The 21,408-nt window shown below is 38.2% G+C and overlaps 1 protein-coding gene across 1 annotated transcript in view; it reads right to left on the bottom strand.

Moving 5' to 3' along the window:
- The window catches only part of RELN (reelin), a 236,001-nt gene that overhangs the window by 141,739 nt on the left and 72,854 nt on the right, over positions 1-21,408 (bottom strand). Inside the window, exon 3 of the mRNA XM_039379451.1 lies at positions 12,105-12,240. Within this exon, the coding sequence (XP_039235385.1) occupies positions 12,105-12,240 (136 nt within the window). The remainder of the gene's footprint in view (positions 1-12,104; positions 12,241-21,408) is intronic.

Raw genomic sequence — 21,408 nt, 5'->3', positions numbered from 1 at the left:
AGTGTCTTGTGGAGATGTTATTTTCCTTTTTAATTTTGGCAATTTTACAAATTCTAAGGAAGTTTCCCACCACTTCACATGCTGTCACAGCATCTTCAAGCCATCATTGAAGCTCTTCCATCATATTTTGTGTAAAGAAAAACTTTTAGCTCATCATTGCAGCAGCTGCTAATGAAGATCTCTAGGCTTTCTTCTAACTGATAATGAGAGAATTACAAATATTTTAAGTATCTATTAAACTGTGCTAAATCAATGGTGATTTACTCAGAATTTCTATAGGAGTATACAGCACATCCACTTTAATATCAAGTGAGTTAATTGTGATTAATGATACTACAGTGGAAGGCAAATGAATTCTTAATGACAAGAAACTTCATGTTACAAAAATGGAAGCTAACAAGGAACCTCTTTGCTGCATTTTTCACATGACATCATTAGTAACTACTACATTAAAAAATTAAAAAGAGAACAGGAGCGTTTTAAAGAGTTTTATATACCATCAATTTACAAAACATAATAAGGAAAAGGATGTAAGTTTTTTAACATTCATTTTTTTTCTCTCTCTATATATAGGAAATTTATTTAAACAGGTGTTAGATTAATTAAAAACTTATCATCACAGAATTCAGGGTTATTTTTTTAGCCACTGAGTACAAGAGGGGGGACTCTATGGGTGTCCTGGTCTCACTTTTACAACCTCTTTTGTTTGACTTGTAGGTTTTAATGTGCATCATAACATCTCTCATCCAGCAGTAGGAAATTCTCTGGGGAACACTTGCAGAAAATAGGACATTGAGTCCATAATTAAAGTAATCTCTTCCCAGGCAGATGCTTCAGTTGGCTCTGTTATCACATATTACAAAAGGCATCTTGAGGCCTATAAAATGTGTGGCAAATGGCTTTGGAGATGAGAAACAGTAATTTTTCATCTAATTTTGATCCATAGACATGTAAGTACTGTATTGCCACTTTTTGGTACAAAGCCAAATAACTATTGTGGTTGTTGAAATAAGCTTGGCAGTAACCAAAATTAAAGAGTACTCTAGCTTTTATCCTCAGTCGGGAAAGCCTTTTTCTAACCATCTTTGCACTTAGCAAATAAGCATGCCATCTCAAATATGTGAGTTAATGCCTACATCTGGATTTAGAAGAAAGGCTTTATGCAGCTTACCTCACCATACATATTCTCTCTCTATTTGAGTGTTAAAACCATCATTCAAATTATGGCCCTGACATCTTCACTGCTTTGCCAAACTGTCTGTGATGTAAATTGGAAGTGTTTCTACTGTTTATCTTTTGTATTTTAGGATGTTTAGGACATTACTCTTTGAATGTGTAAGTAGGTTCTGCAAAGTAATTTGCTCATATCAGTTATAATCCATTGCATAAACACTAATGCCGATAGGAGCTGGCTGAATTTCTGTGGCATGTTTTTAGCTCCTAACTGCAACTGACGTGTTGAATGTGGGCAAAATCTGACCTCAGACTACTGAAGTACTGAAAATAAAGACAAAGAGATTAACTTTCTTTCATTATTCATTTCTTCAAACTTGCTATTTTAAACTCTTCTCTGCTTGGGTGAGATTGCTGGAGAGCTGCTTACTCTTTAAGACTCTAAAAATGGGGTTTTCACAGAAAATGGCTCAAGTGAATATACATTACTACTTGCGCTAAAGAGCTTATGTTGATCTAAGAGGGATATTTGGAAGGCTATAACAGAAAATGTTGTATTTCTTACATTTCTAATAAGAACTAAAAGATCCAAGCCACTCCAGAACGATAAGGAATACAATGCCATCTTAGGAAAAAACTAAATGTTACAGTGGCATTGTACCTGTAGAATATGTAGTGAGAACAGCTGTTAATCAACAACAAGAGCCAGAAAACAGCATGTGAATTACTTCAATAATTTGCTTTTAAACTAAAATTTATTATTATTTAAATTAGTGTGGGATCTCCAAGCCTTCTTCTAGGCAATAATTCTTCTGTATCACAGCAGTATGGAATAGAACTTTCACTGAGAGCTGCTGTGATGATGAGCACGTCACAACAACATCATTATGGTATCCACCATTACAACATCTCTATGTCATCATTAGAAGAGCAGGTGTCATCCTGATACCTGTCTCAGGCTTCTGGTGCCATGACTGAGCTGCTGCTCACCAGGAACCGCTGAGCAGTTGATGTGCAATAGTTGGCTGGAACAACATCTCCCACTGTGACGTTGCCTCTGCCCCAAACAGCTCACAGGCCCACAAATATGTCACAGCCACACAGTCTAAGCAATGACACCTGGTAACAAGTTGTTTGGGAATGACTTCCATTTTTCCAAAAGTCAAATAGTGCAAAACACTGGAGAAAAAGGGAGAGAGCTATTAAAAATTTCTGGTTTAATCCTCTCTAATGTCAAGAATGGAAGAAAAACAAAGCAAGGAAATTATTATAAACTATTTCATTCCCCTCTCTATATTTTCTCTTTTACCTGCCAAACAATAATTGTGTTAGAAACCTCTGCAAGTTTTAGAGTTCTTTCAACCTTAGAGGTCTTTGGTTCTAGAGAACAGTGTTCATGAGTTTTTAGACTACAATATGATCACACACAGACCACTGCATACAAGCAATTTTTGTATGAAAAACTGACATCAGAAGAATTAACTGTCATCTGTGAATACTGTAAAAAAAAAAATCAAGTAAAGACAGATACTATCGATTAGTAGCACAACTCCATTCTGATGACATTAGTATAATGTGTATACTGAGGTTATTGAAGGATTATTACATTTGAATGTTTATCTGGTAATGTTTTATATATAATACTACTGTAATATTTTTACATTTTTAATTATAGGCAGATTGAATTATATTCTACTTTATATCCACAGACAAGAATTATTTAAATATTAATAATAGATTTGAATTTCTTGAACCGAGAAGGAAGGGATACACCCTATTTTTAAGTATAGTTTAAACAATAATTATGAGAGATGTTTTAGAGCTCACTCTGTCAGCTAGTTTGAAGTCATGTTCATTCTGAATACTCAAATCCAAATTTTCCCACTGTGAGAGCAGCAAAAGCTAATCTAATGTTTTTTACATCTTCAAGTATAAAGTTTCTTTCATTTCTAAACTTTTGCTAGAACTTGCTGTAAGGAGACCACTGCAGTACAGACAGAGGGAGAAATTTTTTATTTTTTTTATCTTACTGGATCTTCACATTCATCATACCCAAGTTTTCACATTATATATACATACAGGAAGTCTTGCTGAATATTAATATTGTATATATGTATATCACTCTATTAGGGTTCATCCAAGCAAACAATGTGAGAAAAGAAAGTTAACATTTTTGAACTGAGAATATGAACAGAACATGCTTGTATGTCTTTGCCTGTGTACACGAACAACCCAAAATTTCAAACAAGTAATCTGAAGGCATGAATTTTAAAAAATACAAAAATTGTTATTTGTTCCTTTGATGACAGCACAAACATGCACGATTGCTCTGCTGGATCAAAAACAGGGGTCAGCATCCCACAGTATTGAGCTCTTCACCAAGTTATTTAGTAATAGTCCCTTGCAAGAAGTCAAGTACTTCCTAAGAAGTATACAGACAATGCACTTATCTCAACTCATTCATCCACTGGACACATTTTCTGCTTGAGAGATGGCACTGAAATGGTCAGGCTCTATCAATCAACCAGTGAGACATTCCAGAGGTGCAAAGGGCTTCCATGCAGACATGGTTGTCTGCAGGCCTGAAATTTAACTTCCTAAAACATTTCTTAAAATTGTCCTTTACCTTTGCCTGTACTTATGTTTTTATGCACTATATGTTTACCTGTAGAGAATCGTTTTATGTATGTTTAGTGCTCACTCTTTCTATAACTAACATTTTCAAAAGAGTTCACCAAAACTGTTTCATGCCTATTTCATTAAGCGTATTTCTTCTAGGATATAATTTTGAAAGGGTTGTTATTGTTCAATTATTGTAGCCAAAAGACATTTCATTCAATTCCTCTGGTATAGAGGAAACCTCTTAGTGGAAACAAAGTGTTTGGAGTGCATGTAATATATTCTGTACTCTAGTCACGTTTTCAAAATTAAGCCATCTTGAGAAAAAGGGAAGACAAAGCAACTCTTTAAATGAAACAAAGATTTATGCTGTTGATGAACTAAAATATGTTCTGAAAAATAACCCTGAGGTTAGACTGGAGAGAAGTTTTTTTCAGAGTTCAAGAGAGAATTTTAAACACAACTACTGATAATTGAACCACGGATTGTGGATTGATGGTCTCATGCACAAAAACATTGTGCAGAAAGGGAAGAAAGTAAAATCTAATCTCTGCTTCTAGAATTGCCAGATGAACATTTGTAAGAAGGGAAGTAATACTCACCATGACAATTTTATTATTTAGATTATTTATTATTATTTTACTGTTTAGATAATACCAGTAGAAAACGACTGAATTTCATTTTATTTCATGCAGGAGGTATCAGAGTCCTACATGGAACCACAAAAAAATTTTAATAGAGTAGCCAAAGGCTATATTGAGCTACCTTCTGCTATCATACAAGTATGTGATATAATAAATTTGCATCACACAAAGAAAAGAAACCATCCTAATACTGTATAATCTTGCAGTTTCTATTCTGGCATTGCATAATGTTAATTGAAGTAGGATTTTAAGCTTTTTGCTCACCTTTGGAATTAAGTTCAACTAACGCCAACAGAATTTTCATGTGCTTTTACTTTGTGTTCGCATATCCATTCTTTCTGGCTTTGTGGGTTCTGCTTTTGTCACATCTACTACACAGCATGAGGAGCCTAAAATAGCAAGTGGTCAGTTGCCTGCAAACTTGGAGAAAAGGTTAAAAACTGAGCAGTCCTCTCATTAAAGTGGGCTTTTAGTAGGTGTGTCAGTCTACTAAAAGAATATTAGACAGTAGATTTTACCTCCAAGGAAAAAGGAAAACAGTTGCAAGATTTTATGAACTTTACAAAGTTGCCATTTTTATTCATACCTTTCATCAGATTCAACTGTTGAACAGCCCACTCATTGGAAATTCTTGACACAGACAAAGCTACTGAATGTTAAGGGTGGTGGGGATGAAAAATTCATTTTCATGGCTTGGTACTTGGTGCTTATGTTTAGGCAGCTGAGTCTGTCTGGATGGGATTCAAATTCAGGTCTAAAAAATCTTGAAAAATGTGCCCATATAAAGATCCATATGTGAGCTAGGCAGATAGTGATACATCTTGGTCAGTGGAGATCTAGGGCTAAATTTAGCTGCCTAAATGTATTACAATAATTTGGAACGTCCTAAGGAAACTAGTAGAGATATAGAGACCTTCTGCACCTGCAGGTACCTCTCTCTAGATGTAGAACTGAATTTCAGGCTCTGAATGTCTGTGGTACCAGATTGCCACCCCCATGAACTCTCAAGAGAGTTACAAACACACAGCTCATAAAAATACCTACTTGGAGTATTTACATATCCTATCTCCAGAAAACAACTGAAAACCCTTTTGAGGGGTGGAAAATTAGGTGCAGCCTGTTTCCATCCCCTCTCATGATTTTCTTGCTTTGCTCTGAACACTTCTGAATACTCACCACCACAGTTTGTGCTACCATCTTCTGTTAACAAAGTTTCTGAAAACACCCGTAATTCCTCATTGGTCATCTTTGTTTGCTTTACACAAAATAGACAAAACTCAGACAAAACTAACAGACAAGTTAAATCTAATTCTGCACAGTCAGATGAGTCTTTGCTGTTTGGGGTCGAACTTAGAGGAGCCACAATGATTCCCTGCACAGTGTTTGCGTTTCACTGGAAAATTAACGAACACAGAAGATAAAGGAGGTAATCTGGGCACCACATCAAAATGGGACAGGAGAACAGAGCCAAGATCTGAATCAAATATTGGCTTATGATTTTCAGAATATTACACATAATGCTGATTGACGGCACAACAATGCCTCTACCCAGGGAAGTGGAAAACCAAGCAAAGGAGTAATTTTTCTTCATAGTTCCACTAGACTGACACACAAACAAGGAACAATTACTAATGACTTTTTTTTTCCACAAAGCATAAGTTATAAGCAATATGAAAATACAAAAAATGACTGAAACACTGGGCTAACATCGGAACTACCCTGACTGTAAACAAGGACTGTACCTAATTTGGTGCTGCCTGCACATCCCTTGACTCAGAGTCCACCAATATCATAAAGAGTAGTATGAAATAACCTGCTTCACCCTTATCTTGCCATAAAGAGTAGGAAGAGAAGTGCAGCACTTATCTGAAGCAGGGAGCTGCTGCTTCACAGAACCCCAAAGTCAAGGCTGTCTGTACATTAATGTTTTCATATGTTCAACTGACTGCATGGATTTCAAATCATAGCAGCAAGTAGGATGCCATGAACAACACTATATTTCAGGGTACAATTTTGTGACATCATGAGAAGATGAGGGAGAAAAACTTATATGACAATATAATTAAGAATTGGTTAATCATATATAAATGCAAGGGACCTAAGGGACCTCATTTCTGATATTTGCTGTTTTCTGTTTACTTTCATGTTAGTATCTGTGTGTATTATCATTGTGTATAGAGTAGTTGTGTATTTAATCTTGAAGATTATCCTCTGTATTTCTGTCAAACAATTGAAAAAAACGCAGTAAATTGTGTGTCTTAAATGACAGTTTAACCAAGTGGTTTACCAGGGGAATGTGATTCCTTCAGGCAATATAGCCCTTTCCTACCCTGGCTGGAGGACTAATATAGCAAACCGTGTAATCTTCTTGGATGTTTATTCAATATTTCCATAATTATTATCATAGGTTTTCTATAAATGCTTTAAATAGGTAACCGAGTCTCTCAAACACTGTCTTTATGTTCTGTAGTGTTTGAACAGCATGATATTCAAGTTCATACATTAACATCACTGCCAGGTCCTGAAACAGGCTTAAACACGTGGGCACGAAAAGACCAGTTCTGGACAGGGTACTTCAAACTTCCCAGAAAGGAGTTGTAAGCTTGGGAAAAGACATACTCTCACTGACAAACGCAATAGTTCAGCTGTCTGCTTCAGCATTCAGTCCCAAACATTTTCCTGGAGCTATGCTGAGAACCGGTTGCTCCTGCCTCAGGAGAAGTGATGTGCCAGTGCCCTGCCTTGGCCACCACAGCTCTCTTACCTCTGTCTCCACAGGGGGACACCACACAGCTATTCCTGTTCCCTTTTAGCCATTTGCACCATAAGCTGTGCTAATTGGGTGTCACATAATATATGATTGGGCCTTTTAGCACTTTCAAGGACTTCTCAGTGTACAGAATATTAAGATCAGTTGTGATGGGTCATATCCCTTACGTGGGTTATTAGACATTGCCTACAGACTCAGGCAGAGAGCTTCGCAGAAGTCCAGTCCACTATTAATGAAAGCTATAGTGAATATATGTATAGACTCAATTGTAATTATTAGACACCTGTTCAAAGACTAAAATAAAAGGCTATATAAGAAAAATACTTATTTTTCTAGGTAATTTCTATAGTCACCAATTCTATTTAATACAATAACTGGAATTTCTGCAATAAACCATGCTGCTGGTCAAAACACAATATGCTTTTGCTATTTAGGTCAGCTTTATCACTTTTGCAAACTAGTAAGTTAAGCCATCTATAAAACAACAGGCTCAACAATCTAAGATACAGCCCAGCGTGCCACCCTGCTTAACAGCCATTATTATCCCTGCTGACAGGCTGAGCTTTAACTAGGTTAGTGTGAGCTTAGAGCAGAAATTACAAACTGCGAAACCTAGCTGAAGGATTATATAGAGAATGTTTTACAAATTTGCACACAATCAGAGATATTACTTGTTAGTGTAAAGGAGGACCTACTATTTTGTGGTGGTAAAGAGCATTTACATATCCTGGCAATTTGCTTAGGAGGTCCTGGTGTTCAACACCTCTTGAAGATAGTCCAAAGTTATTGCTAAGACAACTATTCTCCAATAAATGATGTATTTTACTTTTATTTCCTCAACTGAGCTGAAAGTATGTATGGTGAAAACACCCTTAAGTATTACAACAAGATGTACTACAGGGACACCGGCAGCATTCAGTGGTTCTCTTAGAAGTGTATTTCTGCATATTTATTTAGTAGCCATGAAAAGGTACTTTGGGAAAAAAAACCCACCAGAAAACAGAGTGAAAATAAGTTTACACATGATTAGCATTAAAAAAAATGGCTATTGTCTCCAACCACCTTCCCCCATGGAGCACAAGACTCTACATCATCCCTTGTCCTGGTGGAACTGGGGGGAAGGCTTGCTGAGCGAAACACTGAGCCAAGGAAAGATGCTTGGCTCCATCACATAGCTTTACATTCAGATCCAACAGTGGCACATCACTGTGTGCAACGGAAAGAACTAGACTACATCAAACTGCAGAGATGAGGAATATTCCAGTGGGGCAGGAAAGAAACTGAGTGCTGTGCTGCCACGCTGGTGTATGAGGTATGAATCCCAATTTGCTGTGCCCCTGCATCTCACAGGGGCATTATTCATACCCAGGAATAAGCCCATCTTCCTTGCAGGAGCCCACTCCAGAACTGTGGCCTGCATCCCTCCCCACAGCATTCTCACTTCCCCTCATGCTTTGCTAGCCCTTCTTTCCTGCAACAGCAGCAGTACTTTGTGTGTCTCTCACTGGCTATTTTGGTAAACTAAACATGGCCAGAAGCCATCCTCCTTAGCCACGACTGGGAAATTCAGGGTGGGCCGGTAACTGGAAACTGACACATTTATGCCAAGAATATTTCTGGCAGTTTATAGATAAATTGTTGTAGCAGGCAGAACTGTTGGGGGAATGTCCAAATTTACTGGTATAAATGGTATACCTGGTTACTGATTTTTATGAAACTTAGTATCTTGAGACCTCAACCCCTTTGTCACATTTATGTGGTTACCAATGGGTGCAAGAGCTACAAGGAAGGACAGACCGACAGCATCACCACACAAATCTTGCTTCTTAAGGGTTCAATCTTTTTCAGGACTGAGCTTTAGAAGAGCACACCAAAAGACACAGATGAAGTGAAAGGGAATTTCCCCCATGATGTCTATAGGGTTATGACTTCTCTGTGTCACATCTGTGCCACTGTTCCAGTGGAAGCCAGAACAGGTCAATAGTGTGTGCAGTTAATAAAAGCTAGCTGTGCATTGACCTGTGAGAGATTTGCCTGATGACCTTTGTCCAGTTCCTCATAGGAATCATCCAGGGAGAGATATCAACACTGCAAAAATCGCACGCCAAGGCTAGTGCTAATTAATAACCTTATTATCCATCCCCAGAGAGGTCGTAGACTAATGAGCTAATCTGAATCACAGACATATTGGCAACAAACAGCACAGAAAGCTCTTACCTATATTGCACTGTTGTCAGAGTCTATAAATTTGGGTACATTTTGTAAATACTTTTAATTTATACTAAATTAAACTTAAAATTAATTCAATTTAACATATTAACTGTTATACATATTAAATTTAAACTACATATTAATTTTAAAGTGTTAAAATATCTTGCTTATTATTTGCTATAAAGGGAGATAAAAAAGGTAGAGCCAATTCTTTGGAACTCCTGAAGTCAGGAAACTGGGTAAAGCAGGGAGACTAACACCGCACGACAAAAATAGCCTTGTTTACTGCAACTTGTGATTTAGTTAGCAGGGGAAACACCAGCTGAGGCAAGAAAGTGTGGATAGCAGAAGAAAAACTGAGAAGGAGGATTAGAGGTAAAACATATTTCTCCTCCTTGTATTTCCTTCAACTGCTGATCACGTTTACTCAGTAGTCCTGCAGCAAAGTGTGATCCTGGAGTAAACACCAACTTCAGAGAAGCTGAGTCTTCCCCTCCCATCTGAATTTGTTCTGTGGGAAACCAAACTGATATAACTGCATCATTTTGCTCATCCTCAAAGACAAAACACTATAACCCATGGAGTATCCTTATACCATGGTGTGAGGCATTCTGAAAAGCCATGAGACTGACAGTCACATGGGCCAGGGACCCTGGGAGCAGCTGTGGTGCTGGGCTCCTCCATGCAGGATCGGACCTTTCAGCCCTGCCAGTTTTATGCTTACATCCATACTGCAAATTACATAGTCAAGAATAAATTCAGATTTCTGCTATGTATGTCCTGTACACTGCAGCGTGGCTAAGGACTTTACTAATATAGTGCAAACACCACCCTTTTTGAAGGGGTGCTAATGCTGAAGAGGTGGATTATGATTCATATAAATAGGGAATTACAAGTTGGATTTCCAAAACTTTAGCGCTAATCTAACTCTGTTTCCACTGAAGACAATGTTGAACCTTCCATGGATTTCAAGATAGGCAAGCACAGATTGCCTTTGAAAATATCCCTTTAATTTCATTTAAATGGAAATCAGCAGCCATAGTAGTATTTGTATTTCTGTAGAGGTAAATGTCACTTCTTCTTCAACAATGGCAACTATGAACAAAAAACCGCAATACGAAATCACCAAAAAAAAAATCAGTCACAGGAAAATGAATGACTTTGTAAACTGACCTCAAAAATCACAGTGGAGGGCCACATCTCATACACAAACACATTGGCAGTCACTGTGCAAGTTAGGACCAACAATTCAACAATTATTTCTTGAATACCAGGGAAACAAAAGAATTCGACAAAGTAAGGGAATAGGCAAAAGTACGCAGAGAAGATGTACAGGCAGCTCAAAGAACAAATTTTAACTGCTCCAACTTGATCAACAAAGGAAACTATTTTTAGAAAGGAATTAAAGGAAATATAAAATTCACAGATTTTCCACAGAAAAAACCCCATAGTTAACAGACTTCCTCAAGTTATATACAACTGTTGTATATGCTACAAATAAATTCTCAGAATTTAGTTACCACCCATCAAAGCTAATTTTTCCCCCAGTTTACTATTAAATGTTTAGAAGAAAAGAGTTAGAAATAAAACTGCCTTGAGATTGTCATCACAGCTAATAAATATTATATCCTGACAATACAGGCAAAAAAAAGTGCATCATGTGGGTAAAGTGAAATATCAAAGACACAGGTAAATCAATCAAAAAGTACTGTGCTCACCATCAGCAACTTATGTTCTCAAAGAAGTCAGTTGCTCATTTTTTAATTTTCGCAACAGTAAAACAACTTGATTATGTGGAGGACTTACCTACAGCTTCCCAGTACAGATTGAATGGGAATAATACTCAAAGGAAGGCTTGTTTTGACAACAGGACCGTCAGAGAAACACTGAAAATGCCTCTGAAATGTTGCAATTATTTGCTTAGTGAATTAGGGAGCAGTTTGCCTTTTTTTCCCTGAACGTGTCAAAACTGAAACGTTTCCTACGTTCAGCTGCACTCTGGGTGTATTTTTTCTCTCAAATCTGATGTACCAAAATTCTGGGACAAATAATTAGAAATAACTTGAAGGTAACATACAGTAATATATATGCTAATAATTCAAGTTAAGCTATGTATTTTGTTGGTACTAAATCATCAAACGATTACTTAGGTCTTTAAAAGAAATTACCAAAAAAAGCCTCTTGGTTATTCTTTGTTCAGCAGAAGTCGGAAGTGTTTATAATTAGGAACAGTAAATACTTGAGCATGACTACTTTCAAATACTTATATTTTATGTTGATGCTTACAATTCGAATAATGTATGTGTCAGATGTTCTAACTCATACTAGATGCAATAGTTAAAAAATTAGGTCAGTACAAATGACCTATATACTTAAAGGATCGATAATATGATTAATAACTAAGAAGAATCAATTTCTGTTTAAATGATAGACTTGTATTGTTATTTCTCTGATGACATGCTACATTACAAACCACTATCTCCTTCCTACGTGCTTTGAAAATATAAAGTCCTAATATGCACAGAAACTGTTCAGCCAGGAAGAACTTAATATTTTCACTTCATATTGAAGTCTTCACTTTGCAGTTTATTCTGACTGACTCTTTACCCAGACACAGTGTGAGCAGGTTAGATCATTTCATTATCTCCAAAATGATTTTGTTCTATTCCCTTTGCGTGTGTACGTACATGAAGTTGACACAGCCCGTCCCTGCAGGCGGAGCAATCCAAACAAAACTGAGGTTTGTAGTCGGGAGATGGCTCACGTGGGATGCAACCACACTGCACATAAACTGGTTTCCAAACTGGTGGTCAGACATAATTCCTAGGAGAAAGACACAGGGGAGAAAAACAGTAACGTGTTAATGGCTCATTGCAAGGTGCTAACAGACCGAGAAATACATCTGCCATGTGTTTCATCATGGCAACAGTGAGTGGAAAAAAATCCGAGAGTGTGCCATTGAGTAATTAGAATTAATGCCAATCAAAATATTGGAGCTGGCCTTTGCTTGAGCCAAAACTGACTTTGCATTTACTGCAAGGATCCATGTATTTAGTGCTATTATTCTTCATGAGGCCAATACCAGAGGAATTATTTACATTTTTCAAGGAGGAGCTGAATCACAATGTTATTCCATTATCTCATTCACAACCATTACAGATCTAAAAGAAAATAAAACCTGAAGCAAAAAAAATTGCTCTTTAACTAAGAAAAATGAAGCTTTTAGAGAAAGGTATTATCTTTTTGTAAACAGTTTTTTCTATTTGCAAAAAACAGATGAACTCTGGGTTCATGAAATCTTCTGATCTGAAATAAAAGCAGCAGCCTTCCACAGTTTTACCAGTATACAACTCTTTGATTTCTTTTTTTTTTGAAACATGCCTGTAATACATGGATGAATGTAAATGTCATCTATTAATCCCTCCCTTTGGAATTCACTGCAGTTCATCATTAGACAAAAACCTGTATTTTTTGACATAAAACAATATCTGACAGCAATCTTGTCCCCCTTGGAGCCATTCTGTAGTTTCCTACAAAGCAGTGCAAACTTGGTTGTTTGTTTGACACCCTCTGGCTTAAAGTAAGGCAATCTTACTGCAGTGGATCACTACACCTTTAATCCTGGGCCATGAAAGAGTAATTGTTGAAACTATTCTTTTAAATGCTATTATCAGAAGGGAATGCCTTGTTCCAAGTTACTTCAAATATTGAACATTCATTGCAGAAAACAGTGACATGGGCTAGAACATTGCTAATAGGATCAAGAGGAAAAGCAAATGGTTGCAGGTGTGTCCGTGCTCAACAAGGTCACTGTCAGCTGTTAGGTGATTGTGTTTCAAAGTTTATAGTGGTTGGTATTTCTCATATTCCCTTGTTGCAATTCGAGCAACAGAGAAATAAAACCCACCTCCACCTCTCAGAATCCTCTGCTACTGTTTTTGATGGCAATTCTTCTGTAATGGGAATGCAACAATTTATCTTAAGCCCTTACAGATCCAGAGGTGGAAGGAGTTTGCAAGTGAGAGATCTACATCAAGGAGGGGGATGAATCCTTCCTAATGCAAATGTGGCTCCACCTGCTGCTCCCCAAGGACTGCCATGCCAGCAGCACATTGCAGGGAGGGGTGCCTGTATCACAAATAAACCATTTCACATTTTATGGACCAGAAGCAACACCTGAAATCCCATTCAGGTACTGGTGAGGATCACAGACTATAGCTCAGGATTACAGATGCTACCTATCCTGAGGGCTATGAAATTCTAAACCAGCTTCAATCTTTTGAGGAGAGAAATGAGCCACAGTGAATTTAAGTAATCCATCCCAGGAATGACAGGAGGCAGCAGGTGATGGTAATGAAGCCTGCATGTTTTTCAAAAAATAAAAAATCACAACCTCTCGCTCAGGGTTTTTTAGTTGGTTCCCCACTGAGAATACACATGAGATTTTCTGTCATTCACACAGTTACAGTTCAAATCCCCAGTGATGCTTAAGCCCATTGCCTCAGGATGGTCACAGAGAAGGCTCAGGCTCCCCTGAGTGGAGCCTCTTTTCTGGAGATCAGTAGTAGGGAAACCCAGGAATATGGTATTTTACAGACTGTTCTTTATTGGAAGAGACTAGATGCAGATGAGCTTTGGCCATCTCTTGCCATGCTGTACTGCTATTTTGAGTCTTTGCCTTTCTTGGCTAACTGGGAGGGCTGGAATTAACATCCTCAAAGACACCCACTTGACTGCTGGGCCCAGGCTCACTGCCCCACTCTCTGTGCTCAAGTCTATCCAGCAGTGCCCTGCTGAGACAGATGTGTCCAAAAATATGCCAAGAGAGATCCCTCACAGGGTAGGTGCTATTTAAGCAACTGCTTTGCTTTGCTGAGGGTGAAAGGTGGTAGCTGTGCTTCTTTCCCAAAATTGTGGGTCTTGTCCCTCTCTCTGAAGTTTGTGCTAAAGCCAGTGACTGCAGTGATGTGGGTTGGTGTCTCTGGGACTGATGCAGAGCACCAGCCCTTGCCTGTCATCATCCCTGTTTGTACAATGGGAAACAGCCAGACTTTACCAGGTTAATTAAATAACAGATGGTGTCAGGGGAGAAGCAAGAACAGCCCTTCAGTTTGAAGAAATCCCCCTTTCTCCAGAGCCAGCCAAATACAAGGGAGGACAAAGACTGCCCTACCACATCCCCCAGCCGGGGGACAGGCACACCAGCTTGGGAAATGTGACTGCTCCACTGCTTGGCAGCAACTTGTGAGTTAATGAATTCCCTAGGTTTCAGGCAGTGTACTGCAAAAATGTGTCTAATACATCAAACACGTACAACATCTGTGGAGAATTTCTTTTTCCCTTGATTTACATTTTAGAAAAAGAACAACTTTGCAGTGACTAGAATAAATTCTAAACAATGAAAAAACCCAACTCATTCAAATATTTTTCAGGAAAAAAAGTCAATACAAGCACAGCAATTATTCAAAATGCCAATTCTATAATTCTATCACCATTATCTTGATATTTTATTAATAATTTGTTGTCATAATTTTTACAATGAAAACAACACTGCTCATCTGCTGAGCCTTTCCTGAGTACATCAGCTCTATTTAGGGGTTCAGAGTCTTCAGATTGTTTAACTACAATTAAGTACTAAAACTTCATTCAGTGAGTGACAATGATATTATAAAAATTTTTTTATGCTTAAATCCCAAGGTTTCCTATTGAAAAGGTGAATATAAAAATTGTAAAAATGCAAAAAATGGAGAATGCAATTGATATTAAGAACTCACTAAATTAAGGATAAAGAAGGTTATTTTCCCCTTTTCCTTCCAGTCTTTTTGCAGTCCCTTACTATGGAAGGCAACTCCTCCCTTCTCCTCCATCCCCTCTCCAACCTGGTAAGCTGCTTCTCAGATTAAATATTTGCCCCATAACAAATCAAAGGACAAATGTGAAACAACATTCTGCTGCAAAAAATTTAAATTAATACAAAACAAGCCCGATTATATAGCAGCTCTCAGAACAAAACTATATTCTGCATGTACCTCAGACAGCTTCAAAGACAGACTGAGCCTTTGTTTAAGGTCCTTGGCTCAGGTCAGTATTGTTCTGTCTGTATCCTGCTCACATCCTGGTGACCAGTGCAACTATACATCCAAGTCTAGTGTTTACAAAACTAATAATCCTAAGGTAAAATTTTAAGATCTGCCTGTATAAAACTCCGTGAACTCTTTAGCAAATGATCGTTTCCATGCAACTTATTGAATACTGAAATATTCAAAGGTTTGTGAGAGCTACACATCCACAGCTCTAAAATGTGCTACATGCATAGAAGCTGTTAGCATCTCTCTGAACTCCTTTTCCCTTGGTTTTTACAGCATGTGCTCATCATAATGACATGTTTCAGACATCTGCACTTTCTAGATTCTCCATCCCCTAAAATTTCTGAGGCTTTAGGAGTTTCAGTATAATCCGTATAACCATTATAACCATTCAAATCCCAAACAAGCTTTCTACCTGCCAACAGCACTGCTAGGAGAGGAACTAGACATACTCAGTCTCTCTCAAGGGGACTCAGCAGCTGTTTTTATTGTGTAAACTCTAAAAAAATGTGCTTAGCTCTATTCAATGCACTATGTATAGTCACTGAATCAAAGAACTGAAGAGGTAGATTTCAAGAGAGAGAATAAACCCAGGGATAGAGAAAAATTATTGAATGGGAAATCTTAGGCAAAGTCAGATGACAAATACATAGCTTCAATCTTTACATGTTAAAATACTTTTTACTGATAATCAGAATCACTCGTAGGGGTGTAGCAGCTAATGCAGGGAAATATTTTGCCTCTTTTATAAGGTGGCATACAGGAAGGTGAGCAAGATGTAAAATGCTGTGTTAGGTGGTCCATAAATAGTCAAATGCAAGTGTGGTTCCAGAACTCATTACTACTTTCACCTTGTTACACAGATTCTCCAAAAGGGAGAACTATAGAGGATAGGAACTACTCTCCCATTTAGGCCCCTGGAAGCCAAAAGATGATCTTTTCTACTGGTAGAGCTTGGAAAGCATCTAATGGTGCAGATAAATGCGGAAAGATTCACATAATTTTCTGCTTTTTGAGTCTGAGAAATATGTATCTGTGATAGCCCTGACTTACACGCAATAACAACATAATGTTTGGTATTACAACATGACATATCCTCTTTACAGTTTTCTAAACCAGAGCTTTACATAGGGAGCTGCATATCAAGGTCCTTGATAAATCCTTCACTGAGGCTAAGGCTCAACAGAATTTCCAGTACTAAACCAGATGAAAGGTAGTCTACCATTTCCTATTTCTTACATGAATTATGATATTAAAAGAGAGGGTTAATGTTAAATACAGGTATGAAATGAATGACCACATTTTGGTTTTGCTGCCTCTAAACTGATTATCTGCTACATGTTTCCATTTTCAAAGCTATGTGTGACAGCAAAATGACAAACATAAAATATTGATGAAATACCAAGAACATAAAGCCCTAAGTAACAAAATCACTCTGGCTCTTTGGGAAAGAAATCACTCCTGATTAGTAGATAACAAATTTAAGTCAGAAACAGACACTTTCAAATTAGATTTTGCATTATGTAAAAATGAAGTACCTAGTCCTAGGAAGAATCTTTTCCCTTAGGAAACAGAGCTGGGGACCTACATTCTCCATCCAGGCTGTAGCATTTTGAAGGGTGATCCACAAATCCACAAGCTAAGCACAGTTCTGGTATTACAAAGCAGGGAGTGACACAAACAGGACTGTGTCCAAAGACACCTCCCATGCTGAATCCCGTGCTGAAGTGGCCAAACAGAGCCTGCAACTTGCTTTTCCTATGCAGCACCAGGGACTTGTTCTGTGAGGGAATGTAGGACTGTTCATTTTTTTCCAAATGGAAGGGTGCTAGTAGCCACATATTTTATAATTATCATTTAAAGCAATCACGCTGGCAGAGAGTTTATGCCCTCAGTTTCTTCTTCCCAAAAGCACAACCTCTCTTATGAAGACTAATTATGTAGAGAGGTCCTCCACTCTCCTGACTCGTGTAAGACCACACTACTCAGATGCAGGAGGTGACATGGCTTGGTGGCTACCGACGAGCCTCGCTTTTCAGTAAAGTCCCTGTAGGACAGGTCTCCAGGACTACTGCAGAACCAAGGTTCTCCTGCAAGTTAAGGGAAAGCCACATGCCTTTCCACATCATTTGAGAAGCAAATTGGAAGCACAGTTGGCAAGGTGGCTGGCAAGATCTGAACTCACAGAAAGTCAAGTGCAGGCCCTAAGGACGTTTTTAGGTTAAAATCTGAATGACTATAGACACAAAGTGCTATTTACAGCTGCTAAAGCTGTCACTTTCAGACAACGTTTTCAGAGGTAGAGACTTTCCTTTGTCCTATGTCTCTTCGGATATTTAAAGGACCTTTTTGATCCTTATCTGTAAATATGTGTAAAATGAAATACATTTTTTCACTAAATGCTACAGCAAGTGAAATAATAGTTTATTTTTAGTTATTGGAAGAATATTTGAGGAATATCCTTAAACTGTTATGAACCACTTTCAGGACTCTGCAATGTAAATCTTAAAATTCTGTGGAGAACTAGTGGTAGGAAGAAAATCAAACCACTATGTCTTCATGGTGGGTTTTGTGTTCCCTTTTTTAAAAAAAACTCAAACGTGTTTAGGAAAAACATCAGTAGTCTGTGTTAAAAAGGACCGTTGGGAGTAAAGAAATATCTAGAACTGGTAACTCTTAATTTCTAAAATGTGAACACGAATGTACAACCAGGAGCTCATGCAGTTTCTATCCAAGCAAGCAGCCAGCTAAAGATAAATAAATTACCCATGCAAGTTCCTTTCAAAGTGAGTAAAGGTGCAGAATATGGCCCTAAGTGAACTGCACCCACCTAGCTAAAATATGTTGTTACTGATTGATTTTGGGGGGATTATTTCATTCTGCTTGACAGAAAAAACACATCTCATTTGACAGAGTGTAACAGACTGCTAAAGCACTTGGTAGCCCTTGTGATCATTAAAGGTCAGGATGGTTTGGTAAATTATTAAACAGTATGAAGAAAGAAAAGACCAGCAAATGTCAGATATATTCTTCCACCCAGCAATATACTACCTTTATCTTTCTTGAAATCATATGTTTCACTATTATTATTACTGCTTCGTTATTAGGTAATAAATCCTTTCAGCATATGCAATGCTAGGGGAAAATGCCATCCACATGCTAATAAGAACAGTGGAAAAAGACCAGATAAATGTATAACATCTTAATAAAGTCTGTCACTAAAATCCATCAGTCCTTCTGTGATCAGAAGACAACTAGAGCCTGAATACAGCAATCTGATTCTTGGGAAGGCACCACTGTGCTGAAGTGACTCACCTTTTCTTCATATGTAAAATTTAAATGGGGGGGGGTGTTATAGTTCTGAAAACAATCATTTATTGCAAGTTCACATTTGAATTACATTCACAAGTTGGGATCCAGGTATGAAGCAGATCACTTTAGGACTTTTAGGTGCTTTATGCTCACATTTTTGAATATTTACTGAAGCAAGCCCTTCACTAGAAACACAGGTTTGCCGGAATAAACTTCTCATGTATGGATTTTTAAAAATTTGCTCTGAAAGAGAGGATATATTTTTGCTTAATCTCTCTTTTAATGTTCTACTTTAAAGGGGTTGTTAATTAAAACTTTTGAGCAGCCTTTTGTTAGAAACCACTTAGGAGTATAACTTCATCTCAAGGATTTATGATTACTGGTCTCATTAAACCTAACAAGAGTTACACATATGGAAATTGTGGTTCATGAGGAGAAGAATATCCCTTCTTTTGCATAATTCCCCAGGACACTGAACGAGCCCCTTGTGTAATGTGTGATATGGCTGCATGAGTCAGGAGGATGAGGGTGGTGAGCCCTTGGTCTGCAGTGTGTTGATGGTTTCAGGGTGGCCATTGTCAGAAGGGATGAGAGGACAATTTACAGCTGAAGTCTAAGTGCTCCATAGAGAGCAACATGGTACTAAGTTCTCCAAGGCAAGTAGATTTAGTAGCAGTAAAGAGGGACCAGAAGCAATACAAATACAAAATGCTAATAAGTTACTGTGTTGCTAAAATACAGAAGAAAAAATCTCTCAAAGATTTGAGCCAAAATCTATTTTAAATGTTTTCCTAACAGCCCCAGCATGTTTTATAATAGCAACCTTTGCTTTATAGAAACGTGTTGGGCTGATACCTTCATTCTGTACTAGCTTTTCATAGATCTATTTTAGCAGTGTGTTCCAGTTTATTCTGTTGAAGAAAAGCAGCTGTCTCTGGTTTGCATTTACTTACTGGGTCTTTTTTACTGTTACTGTATTTGGCTTCTGAGTGTCTCATCCACATAAGCAGCTCTTGTACAACTTCCCAAAAATATTGCATTTCTCTGAGCCTTTCCACTTCGCAAACCTAAATCTATGTCCCAGTAGCCAAATATCAGACACACTGCTGAGTGTGGACTGAGTGGTTTGCATAGTGACAACACCCCTTCTTGGCTATACTGGTGCTGGTAACACCCCCTGGTACCCTGTTTGTTCTTCTATAGCCTAGCATGACTAATTGGGATAATGGCTTCAAGGCTTTACCTACAAAAGCCTAAGTCTCTCTTTAATTTATTTTAAATGAACTTAATGGTTTCTGGCAGCAGTCTGCCTTGTAATGCATTTCCTCTATTTTGATCCTTCCCCTGCAGCCATATTTTGCATTTGCCCACGTTGCTGTCACTGCCTCAGTCACTGAAGGACGCACTCAGTGCCTGGTATCTTTGTTGCACTTGCACTGTCCCTAATTACTCTTTATATCTCTGTTGTCAACATTAATGGTGAACTTGGATGCTTTAAAATTGATAGTTTTCTCCAAGGCAAATTAAGTCAGTCAAACCAATCAATAAGGATAACTGTATAATGAAACCAGAGGGACTTCTATATAAATCTTTCCAGATGGAGACATTTACAGACATCTCTTCCTGTTTTGGAGTGATGTTGTTATGGAAGTTACCCCATTCTATTCCCCAATCCCTTATCTCAGACCATGTGAAAGTCAACTTGAAACCATGTATACTGTTGTCCAGGTTTCAATTGGGATAGAGTAATTTTCTACCTACTGGCTGGTAGAGTGCTGTGCTTTGGATTTAGTATGAGACTAACATTGATAACACACTGAGGGTTAAGCTGTTGCTCAGTAGTGCTGACATTTACGCCAAGGAATTTTCAGTGTCTCATGCTCTGCCAGTGAGTAGGTGCACAAGAAGCCAGGAGGGAGCATGGCCAGGACACTTGACCCAAACTGGCCAAAGAGATGTTCCATACCATAGAAAATCATGCCCAGTATATAAACTGAGGAGAGTTGGCCAGGAGCTGCCAATTTCTGCTCAGGGATGGGCTGGTCATCAGTCAGGTGGTGAGCAATGGTATTGAGCACCACTCGCTTTTTTTTCCCCCTTTGATTTTATTCCTCTCTCTCTTTTTCATTTTAATTACTATTATCACAATTATTATTTCAATTATTAAACTGTTAATATTTCAACCTCCTAGTTTTACCTTTTTCTGATTCTCCTCCCCATCCCACTGGAGGTGGGGAGGGGGTTGGGGAGTGAGTAAGTGGCTCACTGTAGTTGGATTCTGGGGTTAAACTACGATGTGTACAGAAGCCACTGTTTGTCCCTCACCAGCATCACCTGCAACATCTCCACAGAGCTGGAGATAAGAGGCAATTTCTATTCAGAGGAGCAGTCCTGGAGGCGCTGCAGGTTTTCTGCTCCTCTCCCCACAGTTGGGCTAAGAGCAGCCTCAGCAGTGCCTGCATTAGGGTGAACTGTGTAAGGTCTCCTACAGCCCCACGTCACCTTGCTGGGACACTGAAGTGACCTGTGGCATGGCCAGTCCCACAGCCTCTTGGGAGACTTATGGGATGTCTCATAAAGGCCTTTCCTATCT

Source organism: Pipra filicauda, unplaced genomic scaffold (assembly GCF_003945595.2).
Source record: "Pipra filicauda isolate LSUMZ 115617 unplaced genomic scaffold, ASM394559v2 scaffold167_size3244652_pilon, whole genome shotgun sequence".
In the NCBI taxonomy this organism is placed as follows: Eukaryota; Metazoa; Chordata; class Aves; order Passeriformes; family Pipridae; genus Pipra; species Pipra filicauda.
This window is presented reverse-complemented; position numbering and strand designations above follow the sequence as displayed.